The 17,115-nt window shown below is 51.6% G+C and overlaps 5 protein-coding genes across 5 annotated transcripts; 2 read left to right on the plus strand and 3 right to left on the minus strand.

The window, feature by feature from the left end:
* The first annotated feature begins 929 nt into the window (after positions 1–929).
* Positions 930–4,783, plus strand: COCSUDRAFT_32843 (hypothetical protein). Its single transcript, XM_005649325.1, has 9 exons — positions 930–1,056; positions 1,586–1,705; positions 1,916–1,987; positions 2,224–2,448; positions 2,759–2,830; positions 3,054–3,278; positions 3,434–3,517; positions 3,710–4,009; positions 4,224–4,783. Exons 2-9 carry the CDS (start codon positions 1,591–1,593, stop codon positions 4,232–4,234), a joined length of 1,104 nt encoding a protein of 367 aa, XP_005649382.1. The 5' UTR covers positions 930–1,056; positions 1,586–1,590; the 3' UTR covers positions 4,235–4,783.
* A 223-nt stretch (positions 4,784–5,006) lies between these two features.
* Positions 5,007–6,840, minus strand: COCSUDRAFT_62245 (hypothetical protein; the record flags this gene model as incomplete). Its single annotated transcript, XM_005649326.1, has 6 exons — positions 5,007–5,084; positions 5,234–5,268; positions 5,434–5,602; positions 5,934–6,137; positions 6,422–6,500; positions 6,695–6,840. The coding sequence occupies 6 exons, from the start codon at positions 6,838–6,840 to the stop codon at positions 5,007–5,009; spliced, it is 711 nt and encodes a 236-aa protein (XP_005649383.1).
* A 657-nt stretch (positions 6,841–7,497) lies between these two features.
* Positions 7,498–9,898, minus strand: COCSUDRAFT_46969 (hypothetical protein; the record flags this gene model as incomplete). The annotated part of the gene is made up of 4 exons (XM_005649327.1): positions 7,498–8,500; positions 8,990–9,163; positions 9,466–9,555; positions 9,749–9,898. Coding segments are annotated over 4 exons (422 nt in total), but the record flags the coding sequence as incomplete, so codon positions are not given.
* A 3,243-nt stretch (positions 9,899–13,141) lies between these two features.
* On the plus strand, positions 13,142–13,990 carry COCSUDRAFT_53093 (hypothetical protein). Its single transcript, XM_005649328.1, has 2 exons — positions 13,142–13,262; positions 13,480–13,990. Exons 1-2 carry the CDS (start codon positions 13,182–13,184, stop codon positions 13,561–13,563), a joined length of 165 nt encoding a protein of 54 aa, XP_005649385.1. The 5' UTR covers positions 13,142–13,181; the 3' UTR covers positions 13,564–13,990.
* Positions 13,991–14,232: 242 nt separating this feature from the next.
* Positions 14,233–16,908, minus strand: COCSUDRAFT_62248 (hypothetical protein; the record flags this gene model as incomplete). Its single annotated transcript, XM_005649329.1, has 7 exons — positions 14,233–14,310; positions 14,483–14,703; positions 14,958–15,126; positions 15,458–15,661; positions 15,946–16,176; positions 16,406–16,563; positions 16,695–16,908. The coding sequence occupies 7 exons, from the start codon at positions 16,906–16,908 to the stop codon at positions 14,233–14,235; spliced, it is 1,275 nt and encodes a 424-aa protein (XP_005649386.1).
* Between the last annotated feature and the right edge of the window lie 207 nt (positions 16,909–17,115).

Here is a 17,115-nt window from a genome sequence, read left to right on the forward strand (position 1 = left end):
GAGCCTGCTGACCACCAATGATGCCTCGAATCTTGCTTGATCGCCTATCGGCTCTCTTCCTCTCCAAGTCGCCGGTCTCTGCCTCTGAACGCAACGCAAAAGTCAGAGTTAGTTACTCTGTGTCAAGGTCATGGGGAGATTCAAAACATAGGTGTTCCCAACCTTCAAAGATGGAGTGCTTATTGAGACCTACCAATCACTCCTTGATGCATGATAAAATTCAACTTATCCTCATTGAGATCCTTGCCCCTGGTTTGGGCTGCAATGACGCAGTCCTCACAGCATTTGTGGGTAATATTTCTGAGCTCTGGATACTTTTCGCTCTCAATCTTCCCGCGAATAGAATAGTAGCCATTAGCTCTGGACAATGCTGAAGGTTCATCTCGGCCAAGGCAGCTCTGATGGAAATATCTGACCCCTGAGTCCACGGCATTGCAACGTTGCAATGGCACCCTTGCCTCTTGTTTGAAGACCCAGTCGGCAACAGCGTCGTGGCCGTATTCGTCCTTTGTCAGACCTTCTGAATAGAATCTGATAATATAATCACAACCTACACAGCGAGTCAAGCGTTCTGAACTTGCGCAGTTCGGATGAAGCTTCTCCTTGTCACTGCCACACTTGTAACACGGGATCCTAGCAATAATAAGTGACATGCTCGGTACAGAAACACATCACTGATCATTCTCCATGCTTACTGACGAAAGGCCTAATTTTTATTACCAAAATGGCATGCTATGGAATGTGTTACCAGGTGGCATGGCCCCTGATTGCCAATAATCCACCACATTAGTAGCGTTTACATCCACTAAAGTAGTGGATTTTGATTACTCGGGTGCCCTGCGTCTCATGATCAAGTGCCCATGGAAGCCGCTTGCGAAGTTGCGTGTCCGCAGCATATAACCAGCCCCGCTCCACGCATTTCATCTTAAAGCAGAGTCGTCTTCATTTTCAGTTGAGTATATCAAGAGTTTTCTTGTGTCCTCGATAACAGACCAGCGCCAGTGGCAGAGGGAGAGTACTGCCACCCTGCACTGCGTCAAGCCTGCTCTCGGCAAGGTGTGACCACCGACCAGACGACATTGGATGCTTCATTTTGACGTGATAGAGTCATTCGAAAGCAAAATGAATCCATTCTTGGTGTCAGAGCTGGTGATGATTGCCCAGACGTTGGTTTTGACCCGTTGATAAGGCCGTGCTCGCCAGCTTCCGCGATGTTGATATGGTTTTTTATTGCGGCAATTGGCCTGTGAGTCTTTCCGTGGTTCCCAGGGTTAATTAAGGTAAATCTAATGTATTCCAACTCCGGCCTACACCCTTTCAGAGCAGAATGTATTGGAGAGGATACTGAGTCGGCATGCGTCTTGATACACAGAAGTGTCTGGCCTTCTGCGATTGTCGGTGAAGGGTAGTAGACGCGAAAGGGTTTGCTTTCATCTGCGTTTTGCCGAGTGCTTCACAACGGGCATCGTAGGGATCAGCAGTCCAGCTGTCTTCGAGCTCAGGCAGGATCAGAGGTACACGTGGTGGTCCCAGCGCTATCAAATTGCTCATCGCCCAATATGCTGATGTGACGTACTGACCGCAGGCATCATGAAGATGAAGACAGCCATCGTCTGCCTGGGCTTGCTCGCCCTCGTGGGCAGCTCCACAGCGTCTCTGGACGCATTCAAGTCCGTGAAGGAGTCCCAGGAGTTAGAGCACACAGGTGGGGAACATTCGAAGTGCTGCATGCTCATGCATGGCATCGTCGACAGATTCTACTGTCGAATTGGGGCTCAGTGCGGAGGATCAATTTCCTTGGTGGGCAAGCTGATGGGCTAGCTACCTTGCACAACCAGGCCTGTTTTTTTCCTTTTTGGATTTGCCTGCATGTGTGTTACTGTTCCTGCTCACACCTGTGCTGCTTTTCTGCCAGGCCGTGGACTCACCTGGTGGTGGAACGGCATCTGGTACCCAGACTACAACAACGGCTACTCCAGCAACAACAGTGAGTTCCACCCCTTGCCTGCTGCTAGTGCCTCAATGTGCACCTGTTTGCTTGGTGTACAGCATGCAGTGTCCTGCGCTGTGCTTTTGCACATACTGCTGCCATCAGGTGTCATGGACTCTTGAAATGAAACCAACAATCCTGTTCTATGCTCTTTGATTTCTTGCTAAGGACTGCCATTCAAGCTTGCTTCAGCTGGACATGCATGCTGATCAATACTGTGTCTGCTGCCACAGACAACAACAACAACAATAACGGAGGCTGGGGCGGAAATAACAACAATAATAACAACAACAATGGCGGCGGCGGTGGCAATAACAACAACAACAATAACAACAATGGTGGCGGCTGGGGCGCCAACAACAACAACAACAACAACAATAACGGCGGCGGCGGTGCCAACAACAATAACAACAACAACAACGGGCGCCACCTGCTTGAGGACATCTCAAACACCAAGGGTGAGACCTGTCTGCCTGATTTGCACTTGTTCTCTGCACTATCACCTTCTGGCCCCTGGCTGTGCTGCTGGGGGTCAGGTGATCTCCTTCTAGGGGGCTTGTGCTTGGCAAGTCGAGGACCATTGCTGTTGCACACAGCTTCATCTGCCTGACCTGCACTTGTTCTCTGCACTATCACCTTCTGGCCCCTGGCTGTGCTGCTGGGGGTCAGGTGATCTCCTTCTAGGGGGCTTGTGCTTGGCAACTCGAGGACCATTGCTGTTGCACACAGCTGTGCAAGTTTTGACATGGGCTTCCAATGGTTGCGCAGGCCGCTCTCTGACCTGGTGGTGGAATGGCATCTGGTACCCAGACTACAACAATGGCTACTCCAGCAACAACAGTGAGTTTCCTGCCACTGTCACCGCTGCTGTCATCCCCTTGCTCGTATTGCAGAGCCCACCATCAGCAAAGCCAATTGCTGTGATCTGGCAGTGCTGTTCCCTGCGAGCACTGTTCCCTGCAAGTACTGTGCCTTTCTTCTGATCGAAGATCCGCCTTGTAGTTGCAATATTGCCTGTTGAGCGAAGTCCTTTGCTGACCTTTCTTGTATTTCTGCCTTGCAGACAACAACAACAACAACAATGGCGGATGGAACGCCAACAACAACAACAATAACAACAACAACGGCGGCGGCGGTGGCAACAACAACAACAACAATAACAACAACGGAGGCGGGGGGGGCGCCAACAACAACAACAACAACAACAACAACGGCAACGGCGGAAACAACAACAATAACAACAACAACAACGGCCGCAAGCTTTTGGAGGACATCTCAAACACCAAGGGTGAGCCCTGGCGCCCATGCATACGCCTAGTTGCGCGTTTTCTTTCATATTTGCGCCTGCCATGTCACCTTCTCATATCATGATGCACTGCTCTTGTGAGGCTTTTTAGGCTGAGTCTCTGGCTGATCTGACCTGGGCTTCTTATGGTTGCACAGGCCGCTCTCTGACCTGGTGGTGGAATGGCATTTGGTACCCCGACTACAACAATGGCTACAACAACGGCTACTCCAGCAACAACAGTGAGTTGCTCACCTTTGTCAATCATACTGATATCCCCTTGCCCAGCTTGGAAAGCCCACCATCAACAAGCTCTCATGTGCCCTGGCTCTACTGTGTTCTCTGCTGGATGCATGTCTGTGTCCCTGAGCTATTTGTCATTTGATACATGTTGGAAGGATCAGTACTGATTTTGTCCCCTTGCCTTCGCGCAGACAACAACAACAACAATGGCGGCTGGGGATCAAACAACAACAATAACAACAACAACAACGGCGGTGGAGGTGCCAACAACAACAATAACAACAACAACAACGGCGGCGGGGGAAACAACAACAATAACAACAACAACAACGGGCGCCACCTGCTCGGGGACATTACTAACAACAACTACGCGACCGGCGGCCGGACCGTGACCAACAACAATGACGGCAGCAGTGGAGCGCCCATCACTAACACCAACTGCGGCGGAACCATCACCAACTCTGGCGGCACTGCTGCTCTCTGTGACACGAGTGAGTCCCTTCCTCCTGCTGTGCTTGCTTCCTCCGTCCTGTTGCACTTGCTTCTCCTCTGCTGGTGCTGCTTTTTGTGTATTTCAAACATGGTGCTCTGTGTGTTCTTGAAGGCTGCTTTGCTGATGCTGCCTGTCAATCCATCACTGCTGCACCTGGAGCGTGCTGCTGCAAATTTAAGGTTGCTGATCTGTTTCTGTGTTGATGTGTGTAGGCGGCAAGTGAAGCGCTCCTCCTGTGCAATGGCTGGCGAGCTGCTCACGATAGCAAAGTCAAGAAGACGAGAATAGCTTTGAGATGAGAGCGCGTAGGTAGTCTCTAGAAAAGAGCACAGACTGCTCTGGAGAGTTGGTTCTGCTGATTACATCCTAAATGTAAGCTCTTGAAATTTGCAAATGCCTTTGAATCCTCCAGTCGGATTCCTGAATTTGGCGGCTTCAAGGATAGATATGCGTTTCTTCCTTTGCAGCTTGAACTGGAATTTTCTTTTCTGCTGGTTGGCGGGCTATTATGTCTTACATAAGATTGCTGGTTGGGTGTAAATCATTGCTATCCTGGGTTAGTCAGACTGGACTCAAGAGTACACAAGAATCCCGGGGTAGTCAGACTGGACTCAAGAGTACACAAGAGTAGATAATCTACTGCTTTATGCGCATGTGTGGGGTTGACTGAGGGTGATTTGCAGTGCACTTGTGTGTGGGTGTATCATCCTCTGTCCTCCGTGCAGCACCAATGATTGAGATTGTAGCCGTTGTAACAAATTTACTGAGCTTCACAAAAGTCTCGCCGGTCATAGATTGTTGCACACATGCACATTGCTCTGCACAGCTACGCCAGATTTCAGTGAGCTTGCCATCTCTCACACGCAGCTCTTTTGGCAGAGTGCATTGCTTACACCCCTGGCTTTGATCGCGGTCAAATCCTCGTGTCTGATCTCCCAGCACAGGTGCCGCATGAGAGCTCTTCCAGTGCAAGCCTGATTGCGTCTATCCGTCTCTTATCTCTGCACACTGCTTCTGCGATCTTCCAGAGCAGCTGCTGCAAGCTGTTGCTCATGCAGCTCCCTGCGGATGACCTGGCAATGAACATGCATGCCAACTCAGCACAAGGCTGCCTACTATTGATTCTTGCAATTGATCTGCTCTAGGGTGTTCATAACGCCTTGGGACTGCTGCGCAAATAGCACTTTTTTGCGCGTGTCTTAGTTTTTGAAACTTAATGTACCTTGGGACCACCGCCAATGTGGATGATGAGCGGCTCTGAACCCCGTATACAAGAAAAGAAAGACATATCAATTTTCATGGGCTGTGCAGCAAGCATGAGGGGAGGCGCAGGTCATGAAGAGCATACTTGCATTGACTAAATGGTGATTTTTTGCATGCAGCAACAAAGATGTAGAAGCCGAGGAGGGAGTAAATGTGTACCTGTGTAAGAGGGCTGACGGGCTCCATTCGCGGCAGGAGCTGTGTGATCCGAGTGCTGCGCGGCAGCATGAGCGTTTGCGGGAGATGCAGCGGCGGAGGAGGAGGCTAGTGCTATGGACTGCCGAGCCATGCCCAGTGCGCGGTGCTCGCCAGCCACCATGGACGCCCTCTGCGCACCCCCATCACACCAGCATTTGGTATCCCAGCGCAGACAGCGATAAGGGAGACTAATAAACTCGTTTGTTCTGTCAAATACCCAGGGACGAGATAGCATCATGTGCAAAGCATCCTAGCTGGCAGCCCTCCCTGTCTCAAATACCTTTGTTGGGGTTAGAAATACCTTCTTTAAGAGAGATTGAATATATGCAGAGCACAGGAGGCCCCTGTCAGGGCCCCTGCTTTGAACGACACTATCCGAGTAGATGCATGGAGAGCGCCAATCTCACAAATTCTGCGACTCCTTTCAGGGGCTCAGGACACTTGATAGTAGGTCTATATACCTGCCACGCATTGCGCTGGGCGCCCGCTATAGACGCTCGGCCCCCGGCTGCGCCGGTCGCGCCGCCGGCCGCGGCCGCGGCGTCATCGGAGGCCTGGGGCGGGCGCCAGTGGCGGCCGGCCAGCATCTGCGCGTACTTGGCCATCTCTGGCGGCACCGGCCCCTGCTGATGCGCGGCGCCCTGCCGCTCCCTCCAGGCATCCGCCTGCGCAATTAAAGGATAATATATCCCCTCTGGTGATACACACATCCTGGGCGCAGAGAGAGGCCGAACTCGGATTTGGATGCTGGCCTAGAATCAGATGGACATTACACTGAACTCCCTTGCCAGATCTGCAGGACTTCATGCCCTGTGCCGATCCTATTCTATTCTGTACACCCAATACCGTACTTTTGGTGCAAGGCATCCTAGTTTGAGGCCGTAAAGCCTGCAACCAGGAAGGGACAGCAGGTAGCAGCTGGAGGGAAGGGTAGACGCGCCTTCCACACATGTGCTGGCACAGCCTGTGCAGTTGCTGCGGCCGCTTCGGGCTCATGCTTCTTGATCTTCTCGGCAGCGGCCTGAGCCCTGCGCTTGCGACGAGCCTTCCATCCCCTAGCGTTCGCGTGCGCCCCCGGGACACTTCCATCCAGGCAGACATGGTGTTTCTATGCCAGAACATGGTGCATGAATTGTGGCAGAACAGAACCGCACCACCTGTCTCCTTCTGGGTCCTTGAGCCTGAGGTAGGGCATGATGATCCTGGGGCAGGGCTGCCATACAGCAGGAGGGCCTCGATGGTGTCCTGCCAAAGCTGTTCTGCCTGCTCGTAGATCGAAGGCTTGAGTGCAAACCTCGGCAATGGAGCCTTCCTCCGGTTCTTGATTGCTGCCGCCTCGTTCAGGCTCTCGTTCTCTGGAGCACTCATGCAGGCTGGTAGAATTACTTTTCTTCTGTCATTCTTCGTGACATCCGTCGACAATGTCCTCTACCGTAAGTACCACTAGCTACCCCAATAAATGACCAACTCTTTGGAAGTTTCCTTTGTAATTCACCGCATGATGCTTCGTGTCAGCCTTCATCTATAAAAATGAATAATTGCAAGTATTCTAATGACTATTTATCTTCATGATGTCACTGGTGCCCTTCTCAGGCCTTTCGCAAAAGCGGCATGTCAAAGGCTCAGACTACTCCCCGAGCTTTACGGGTCGTCGAGTATCAATATGTACAAGTCTCAGTAAGCAACTGATTATTTATTTATGGGGTGTAAAGTACTATATGAAATATCTCGTTTAACCCATCCAACTCAATGTCTTCCAAGGTTGAGGCAAGGAACGCCTGTGCAGATCAGCAACATGATCGTCTATAAGCACATAATGCAGTGTGCAGATCAGCAACATGATTGTCTATAAGCACATAATGCAGTGTGTTGTAACTGTGAATTGACGCTGCCAAGAGCACAGCAGACCTCGTGCAGCAATAATTGCTTGCTGCAGTCTTCATTGTAACCAAACTTGTAGGAAGAAGGGCTGACAAGCATCTCACTCAGGCCAAGACTCGTTGTAAGAATTTGTCACCGGTGGTAACACGATATTATTATTACAGGTTGGCAAACCCAAAGCCAGGGGCCATACACGCAGGGCGTCTGCAGCCACATCTGCGGGCCTCCATTAGTCTGCAGCCTATACGACAACACACCATGTGACACGCTTCCAGTTTCCTTGCTGGTGCCAGCAGGAAACTTCTTTTTCATTCTGCTGGTAAACACATTGACAAATATTTGGTTGTTCGGCTCATTATAAGGCCCTCTTCTATGTACCCCTACCCTGCAATGCACTGGCTGACTCAGCATGCATTGGTGCTGCACCTGTTGCCTTGAATACCAATGTCACACAGAAGTTTTTATGTATGCGCACTACCCAAAAGCTCTTGGGCTCATATTTTGCAAAAGCACACAGCGAAAAGACCACACCAACATGAGGCGCTCCAATGGCTGCCAACTGGTAGAAAATGTGATCATGAAAGGAAGCAGCATGTCAGATCCTCTGCAGGCTGGCACTGCAGCGCTGCTGAGGATCTCATCTCCATCGATCACAGACACTTGCTCCAGATTGATGCCAGACGCAGAAAAAATGCTGTCATGAAACCTATCAAATCGCATCAAAAGGCTTGGAATCAAACTGCTGTTCAAGACACTGAGTATCGCCAACAATGCTGGCAGTATGTACCATTAAGGCCGAGCCTCAGTAGACATTGGGACCTGCACGGTACTTCAGAGCTGCTGTTGGCAGGTGCCAGCCGTCATATGGGCGCACAGGTGCCTTCTGCGGTCTCAAAAAAAGGCTCAGAAATAAGAAGTTTGCGGCGGTGCAGGTCGCACTGATCACCTCTTCACCATGCTGACGCGACTCCTGCCTCCACACCATCGTTGTCTGCCTTCTTTTGGCTCTCCAAATGCCCTGAAAATTGGTGCAGCTGAAAATCCGCATAGAAGGCTTTGCTCCTGTGGCTGAGCTCCGGCTGCCATGGCGCAGACTGGCCTCCGTTTCAGTCTGCCAGTCGCACGCGATGCGTCTCCCTTCATCCGCCTAACAAAGGGCACACGAAGTGCTGTGAGCGTTCCATGCAGACGCTTTTGAAGCGTGGCGCAACACCGAAACAGAGTCCTAGCGCATTGCACCATCTTGTTGGTGCAACAGTGAAGACAGCTAAGGCTGACACATTGAACATAATTATTGCATGCCTTCCTGGCTCTGCCTGCTACTGAGCTGCAGGGAGCCTAGTCTGCAGCAGACCGGATAGGACGCATGTCTGCCCTGTCTGCATGCACAGGTTTTATTGCAAGGACCCTTTACTGCTTGCTGCCAGGGGGTACTAAAACTTGCTTCAGTTTCCCCTGTTGCCGCGCATGCTTCAAGCTGTGTCAAGGCCAGCGCTGCTGCAGATTTGGGGACATGTGAAACCACCCATTGGAAAGACCTGGTCTCCAAAAATTAATTGTACAGATTTGGGATCTGTTGAGCTTTTGACTGACTGTCCAGTCAGTGAATCAGGCATAAAAGTGGGGAGGGGCTCACATCCGGCGGAGGAGTTCTTGTTGTCGAGGAAGGTGTTCTTGCCGCCGTTGAGGGACAGCTCGCTGGGGCTGAGGATGGTCTTGCTGTCGTGCACCTTCTCGTAGTTGTCCGCGCCTCCGACAGTCGTGGTGTCCTTTTCGGTGATCAGCGTGCCGTTGGGACCGTGCACAACGCCTGAGACACAGGCAGGAAGAAGTCCAGTCAGCAAGATTGCAACTTACACCAGGGTAAAGGAATTGCCGAATTGCAAGCTTCTTTTCAGTGAGACATCATGGGTGAGCACAAGGGTGCTCTGGTGCCAGTGCCCTCAATAACAGATGCCGTGCATTTTGACCTTGGGGTGTTGCGTTCTTGAGGGCGGGCCTTCTAAGTGTAGAGCATGTGGTGAAGTTGCTGAGCAAAAATATTGGGGGCAAGGAGGAAGTGAATGAGTGATGACGCCAGAAGCTATGTAGCATCAAGTTGGCAGGGAGTACCTGTCAGGTTGAGTGCCAGCGCAAGGCCATCTGGCCCGCCAAGGGTCTTGTTGTAGCTGACGTCGACGGGAGTGCTTTCCGCAGGAACGCCTGCCAGACATTAGCAGGTTTCAGGCCAAGGAACGGAGTGTTTCAATTGATGTCGGGTCTCGTGATCAATTGTGTCATTCAGGTAAGCAGGAAACGGTATTCCCTACTTCCCCCAAATGCCAAACACAGACAAAGCAGCATGCAATATATCATATGGTGAGACAAGCTGAACAAGTGAAGGTGAGAAGGTTACCCGAAGCGTTGGGAGACTGGGATACTCCATCTGCAAAGTTTGAGTAAAAATCAAGTGCAATACAGGTGTGTGAAGTGGTGACTGCTGCAAATAGTAAACGAAAGATTAGCCGGAGAGGATCGAAGTTGACCTGGGATGTGGGTCTTAAAAGGGAATTTATCTGGATCAAGGATATTGACTGTAGGGAGGTGCTGCAGGGGCTGTCTGCTCGTGATCAATTGCCCATGGAAGCCGCTTGCGAAGTTGCGTGTGAGCAGCATATAACCAGCCCCGCCCCACGCATTTCATCTCAAAGCAGAATCGTCTTCATTTTCAATTTCCATATCAAGATTTTTCTTAAGTCCTTGATAGCAGACCAGCGCCAGTGACAGAGGAAGAGGACTGCCATCCTGCACTGCAAGCCTGCTCTCGGCAAGGTGTGACCACCGACCAGACGACATTGGATGCTTTCTTTTGACATGATAAAGTCATTCGAAAGCGAAAGGAATTTACTCTTGGTGTCAGAGCTGGTGATATTGCCCAAACGTTGTTTTGACCCGTTGATAAGGCCGTGATCGCAAGCTTCCGCGATGTTGATATCGTGTTTTGTTTGTCCGGCAATTTGCCTATGGGTCTTTCCGTGGTTCCCAGAGTTTAGTGTGATAATATTTATGTTTTCCAACTCCGGCTAAGACCCTTTCAAAGCAGAATGGCTTGGAGTGGATCTTGAGTCGGCATGCGTCTTGATGTACAGAAGTGCCTTGCCTTCTGCGATTGTCGGTGAAGGGTAGTGGACGCGAAAGCAATTGCTCCATCTGCGCTTCTCGAGTGCTTCACAACGGTCATCGTTTGTATCAGCAGTCCAGCTGTCTTCGAGCTCAGGCAGGATGAGAGGTACATGTGGTGGTCCCAACGCTATTAATAGCTCATCGCCCAACATGCTGATGTGATGTACTGACCGCAGGCATCATGAAGATGAAGACAGCCATCATCTGCCTGGGCCTGTTCGCCCTGGTGGGCAGCTCCACAGCATCCTTGGATGCATTCAAGTCCGTGAAGGAGTCCCAGGAGTTGGAGCACACAGGTGGGGAACATTCGAAGTCTTGCATGTTCATGCATAGCATCGTCGACATTTTCTGTTGTCGAAGTGGGGCTCAGCGCGGATTCTCGATTTCCTTGGTGGGCAAGCTGCTGGGCTAGCTACCTTGCACAACCAGGCCTGTTTCTTTCTGTTTGGATTTGCCTGCATGTGTGTTAGTGTTCCTGCTCACACCTGTGCTGCTTTTCTGCCAGGCCGTGGGCTCACCTGGTGGTGGAATGGCATCTGGTACCCAGACTACAACGACGGCTACTCCAGAAACAACAGTGAGTCACCCCTTGCATGCTGCTAGTGCCTCAATGCTGTTTGCATGGTATACAGCACGCAGTGTCCTGCGCTGTGCTTTTCTACATGCTGCTGGCATCAGGTGCCATGGACTCCTGCAATGGAACCAACAAGTCTGTTCTATGCTCTTTGACTTTCTTGCTAAGAGCTGCCATTCAGGCTTGCTTCTGCTGGACGTGCATGCTGTGTGATTTCCATGCATGCTGTGTGATTTTTTGCTAAGTGCTGCCATTCAAGCTTGCTTCTGCTGGACATGCATGCTGTGTGATTTCCATGCATGCTGTGTGATTTTCTTGTTAAGTACTGCCATTCAAGCTTGCTTCTGCTGGACATGCATGCTGACCAATACTGTGCCTGCTGCCACAGACAACAATAACAACAACAACAATGGAGGCTGGGCCGGAAACAACAACAACAATAATAACAATAACGGCAATAACGGCGGCAACAACAACAATAACAACAACAACAACGGCCGCAAGCTTTTGGAGGACATCTCAAACACCAAGGGTGAGCCCTGGCACCCATGCATACGCCTAGTTGTGCCTTTTCCTTCATATCTGCGCCTGCCATGTCACCTTCTCCTTCCATGATGCACTGCCCTTGTGAGGCTTTTTAGGCTGAGTCTCTGGCTGATCTGACCTGGGCTTCTTATGGTTGCACAGGCCGCTCTCTGACCGAGTGGCGGGATGGCGTTTGGTACGAGGATAACGATGGCAACAACGAGCGCAACAGAAACAACGAACGCACCAGAAACAACAACAGTGAGTTGCTCACCCTTGTCAATCCCACTGATATCCCCTTGCCAGCTTGGAGAGCCCACCATCAACAAGCTTCCATCTGCCCTAGCTCTACTGTGTTTCCTGCTGGATGGGTGTCCCTGAGCTATATGTCATTTGAGGCATGTTGGGAGGATCAGTACTGATTTTGTCTCCTTGCCTTCGCGCAGACAACAACAACAACAACAACAACAACGGCGGCACCGGAGGCAACAACAACAACAACAACAACAACGGCGGCACCGGAAACAACAACAGTGAGTTGCTCACCCTTGTCAATCCCACTTATATCCCCTATCCCAGCTTGGAGAGCCCACCATCAACAAGCTTCCATCCGCCCTGGCTCTACTGTATTCTCTGCTGGATGCATGTCTGCGCCCCTGAGCTATTTGTCATTTGAGGCATGTTGGGAGGATCAGTACTGATTTTGTCCCCTTGCCTTTGCGCAGACAACAACAACAACAACAACGGCGGCCGGGGTGGCAACAACAACAATAACAACAACAACAACGGCGGCACCGGAAACAACAACAACAACAACAACAACGGCGGCACCGGAAACAACAACAGTGAGTTGCTCACCCTTGTCAATCCCACTGATATCCCCTTGCTCGGCTTGGAGAGCCCACAAACAACAAGCTTCCATCTGCCCTGACTCTACTGTGTTCTTTGCTGGATGCATATCTGCGCCCCTGAGCTATTTGTCATTTGAGGCATGTTGGGAGGATCAGTACTGATTTTGTCCCCTTGCCTTGCGCAGACAACAACAACAACAACGGCGGCCGGGGTGGCAACAACAACAATAACAACAACAACAACAACAACGGCGGCACCGGAAACAACAACAACAACAACAACAACGGCGGCACCGGAGGCAACAATAACAACAACAACAACAATGGCGGCACCGGAGGCAACAACAACAACAACAACAACAACGGCGGCACCGGAAACAACAACAGTGAGTTGCTCACCCTTGTCAATCCCACTGATATCCCCTTGCTCGGCTTGGAGAGCCCACAAACAACAAGTTTCCATCTGCCCTGGCTCAAATGTGTTCCCTGCTGGATGCATGTCTGCGCCCCTGAGCTATTTGTCATTTGAGGCACTTTGGGAGGATCAGTACTGATTTTGTCCCCTTGCCTTCGCGCAGACAACAACAACAACAACAACGGCGGCACCGGAAACAACAACAACAACAACAACAACAACGGCAACAACGGCCGTCACCTGCTCGCAGACATTACTAACAACAACTACGCGACCGGCGGCCAGACCGTGACTAACAACAATGACGGCAGCAGTGGAGCGCCCATCGCTAACACCAACTGCGGCGGAACCATCTCCAACTCTGGCGGCACTGCTGCTAACTGTGAGTCTCCCTTCCTCCTGCTGTGCTTGCTTCCTCTGTCCTGTTGTATTTGCTTCTCCCTTGCTGGTGCTGCTTTTTGTGGATTTTAAAATATGGTGCTCTGTATGTCCTTGAAGGCTGCTTTGCTGATGCTGCCTGTCAATTCATTACTGCTGCTCCTGAATTGTGCTGCTGAAAATTCAAGGTTGCTGATCTGTTTTTGTGTTTATGTGTGCAGGCGGCAAATGAAGCGCTCCTCCTGTGCAAGGGCTGGCGAGCTGCTCATAGTAGCAAATTCAAGAGGACGAGAAAACAGTTTTGAGAGCGCGTAGGAACTGTCTAGAAACATGCACAGACTGCTCTGGAGAGTTGGTTCTGCTGATTACACCCTGAATGTAAGCTACTGAAATCTGAGAATGCCTTTGAATCTGGTTCAGTCAGATGTATGAAATTTGGCGGCTTCAAGAATATATATGCGTTTCTTCCTTTGCAGCTTGAACTGAAATTTCTTTTCTGCTTGTTGGTGGGCTGTTATGTCTTACATTAAATTGCTGGTTGGGTGTTAAACATTGCTATTCAGAGGTAGTCAGACTGGACTCAAGAGTAGATAAAATCACTGCCTTGTGCACATGTGTGGGGTTGACTGAGGGTGATTTGAAGTGCACTTGTGTGAGGGTGTATCATTCTCTGTCCTCCGTGCAGCACCAATGATTGAGATTGTAGCCGTTGTAATAAAATTGCTGAGCTTCACAAAAGACTCGCCGGTCATAGATTGTTGCACACGTGCACATTGCTCTGCACAGCTACGCCAGATTTCAGTGAGCTTGCCATTTCTCACACGCAGCTCTTTTGGCAGAAAACATTGCTTACACCCCTGGCTTTAATTGCGGTCAAATCCTCGTGTCTGATCTCCCAGCACAGGTGCCGCATGAGAGCTCTTCCAGTGCAAGCCTGATTGCGTCTGCCAGCTGATTGCGTGCTGGACAAACGCTTATGACTGCACACTGCTTCTGCAATCGTCCAGAGCAGCTTCTGCAAGCTGTTGCTCATGCAGCTCCCTGCGGATGACCTGGCAATAAACATGCATGCCAACTCAGCACACTGCCTTCTATATACTTGCAATTGCAAATGATCTGCTCTAGGATGTTCATAACGCCTTGGGACCGCTTCTAGAAAGAGCACAGGCGTTTCCAATATGTTCCTCTGTATTATTGCGCACTCTTTTGCAGATAACTTCACACCTGGGCGCTCTTGGCCAGGTATGGTCCAGGGCTCTTGCCCAGGAAGTTGGCGTCCAGCGCCGGAGCGGCGGGCGGCGCCGGTGGCGACGCGATCTGGCCGCCGCCGCCGCCGTCAAACACCGTCGAGAAGCGCCGCCGCGGCCCGGCCGACTCCCCGGGCGCTGTCCCTGCGCTGAGCACCTTGCCGGCTGCTGCAGGATGCCACGCTGCATATGACAGGCCTGCGCAAATAGCATTTCTTCTTGCGCGTGTCTTGGTTTCTGGAACTCAATGTACCTTGGGACCACCGCCGATGTGGATGATGAGCGGCTCTGAAGGCGGTATACAAGAAGAGAAAGACACGTAATTTTTCATGGGCTGTGCAGCAAGCATGGAGAAGGCACAGGTCATGAAGAGCATATGTGCATTGGAAGAATGGTGCTTTTCTGCATGCAACAACAAAGATGCAGAAGCAGAGGAGCAAGTAAACGTGTACCTGTGTAGGAGGGCTGACGGGCACCATTCGCGGCAGGAGCTGTGTGATCCGAATGCTGCGCGGCAGCATGAGCGTTTGCAGGAGATGCAGCGGCGGAGGAGGAGGCTAGTGCTATGGACTGCCGAGCCATGCCCAGTGCGCGGTGCTCGCCAGCCACCATGGACGCCCTCTGCGCACCCCCATCACACCAGCATTTGGTATCCCAGCGCAGACAGCGATAAGGGAGACTAATAAACTCGTTTGTTCTGTCAAATACCCAGGGACGAGATAGCATCATGTGCAAAGCATCCTAGCTGGCAGCCCTCCCTGTCTCAAATACCTTTGTTGGGGTTAGAAATACCTTCTTTAAGAGAGATTGAATATATGCAGAGCACAGGAGGCCCCTGTCAGGGCCCCTGCTTTGAACGACACTATCCGAGTAGATGCATGGAGAGCGCCAATCTCACAAATTCTGCGACTCCTTTCAGGGGCTCAGGACACTTGATAGTAGGTCTATATACCTGCCACGCATTGCGCTGGGCGCCCGCTATAGACGCTCGGCCCCCGGCTGCGCCGGTCGCGCCGCCGGCCGCGGCCGCGGCGTCATCGGAGGCCTGGGGCGGGCGCCAGTGGCGGCCGGCCAGCATCTGCGCGTACTTGGCCATCTCTGGCGGCACCGGCCCCTGCTGATGCGCGGCGCCCTGCCGCTCCCTCCAGGCATCCGCCTGCGCAAATAAAGGATAATATATCCCCTCTGGTGATACACACATCCTGGGCGCAGAGAGAGGCCGAACTCGGATTTGGATGCTGGCCTAGAATCAGATGGACATTACACTGAACTCCCTTGCCAGATCTGCAGGACTTCATGCCCTGTGCCGATCCTATTCTATTCTGTACACCCAATACCGTACTTTTGGTGCAAGGCATCCTAGTTTGAGGCCGTAAAGCCTGCAACCAGGAAGGGACAGCAGGTAGCAGCTGGAGGGAAGGGTAGACGCGCCTTCCACACATGTGCTGGCACAGCCTGTGCAGTTGCTGCGGCCGCTTCGGGCTCATGCTTCTTGATCTTCTCGGCAGCGGCCTGAGCCCTGCGCTTGCGACGAGCCTTCCATCCCCTAGCGTTCGCGTGCGCCCCCGGGACATTTCCATCCAGGGCCTTTGCGAAGGGGTCCGAGGTGTGGAAGGCTGTGATGTGGATGAAGTCGGACAGCAGCTCATGGCCCACTTTGTCCAGCACAACCTGGCACAGCATATGTTGGATTATCAGTCAGCTCACAGGGCTCATCAGACCACTTGAACTCTTGCTCAATCAGCGACAATATCCTGAAAATTGACATAGGATCCTCGGCGTGAGAAGGCTTGCAAGGAGAGATTGATGTTTGAGAGTCATGTGCAGATGATGTTCGGGTGATGCATGAGGTCTGCATGCGCCAAGAGGGAGTTCTGATTACTAATGATGTGTCATGCACCTGCAAGGTTTGCAGCTGGTCCCAGGACAGCGCTGACAGGGCCTCTGCCGCCACATCAGCAGCCGCCTCATGCTCTGTCACCAGATCCTGCAGCTGCCTCACCAGCTCCACTGCATCCACCCCTGAGGTTTGCTCATCTCCCCCGCTGGCATTTTGGCCTGTAGAAAGAGACATAGACCATGATGTCGAAAAATCCCGACTTTTTCCCAGTCGCAGTAATCAGCTATGGCAGACACGGTGATTCTATGCCAGAACATGGTGCATGGATTGTGGCAGAGCAGAACCGCACCACCTGTCTTCTTCTGTGTCCTTGAGCCTGAGCTAGGGGATGATGATCTTGGGGCAGGGCTGCCAGACATCAGGAGGGCCTCGAGGGTGTCTTGCCAAAGCTGTTCTGCCTGCTCGTAGATCGAGGGCTTGAGTGCAAATCTCGGCAACGGAGCCTTCCTCCGGGTCTTGGTTGCTGCCAACTCGTTCAGGCTCTTGTTCTCTGGAGCACTCATGCAGGCTGGTGGAATTCTTTTTCTTCTGTCATTCTTCGTGACATCCGTCGACAATTTCCTCTACCGTAACTAGCACTAGCTCCCCCAATGAATCACCAACTCCTTGGAAGTTTCCTTTGTAATTCACCGCTTGACGTTTTGTGTCAGCCTTTATCTGTTAAATCTGAATAATTGCAAGTATTCTAATGAGTACGGTATATATCTTCA

Source organism: Coccomyxa subellipsoidea (genome assembly GCF_000258705.1).
Source record: "Coccomyxa subellipsoidea C-169, whole genome shotgun sequence".
In the NCBI taxonomy this organism is placed as follows: domain Eukaryota; kingdom Viridiplantae; phylum Chlorophyta; class Trebouxiophyceae; family Coccomyxaceae; genus Coccomyxa; species Coccomyxa subellipsoidea.

What these genes read in the sequence shown, in the direction of transcription:
- COCSUDRAFT_53093 (XM_005649328.1), top strand. Translation starts at nt 13,182, where the DNA reads ATGACGGCAGCAGTGGAGCGCCCATCGCTAACACCAACTGCGGCGGAA. An exon ending in TGGCGGCACTGCTGCTAACT is followed by an intron (nt 13,263 to 13,479) that starts GTGAGTCTCCCT and finishes TTATGTGTGCAG; the next exon opens with GCGGCAAATGAAGCGCTCCT.
- COCSUDRAFT_32843 (XM_005649325.1), top strand. Translation starts at nt 1,591, where the DNA reads ATGAAGATGAAGACAGCCATCGTCTGCCTGGGCTTGCTCGCCCTCGTG. An exon ending in TGGCTACTCCAGCAACAACA is followed by an intron (nt 2,831 to 3,053) that starts GTGAGTTTCCTG and finishes TCTGCCTTGCAG; the next exon opens with ACAACAACAACAACAACAAT. An exon ending in CGGCTACTCCAGCAACAACA is followed by an intron (nt 3,518 to 3,709) that starts GTGAGTTGCTCA and finishes GCCTTCGCGCAG; the next exon opens with ACAACAACAACAACAATGGC.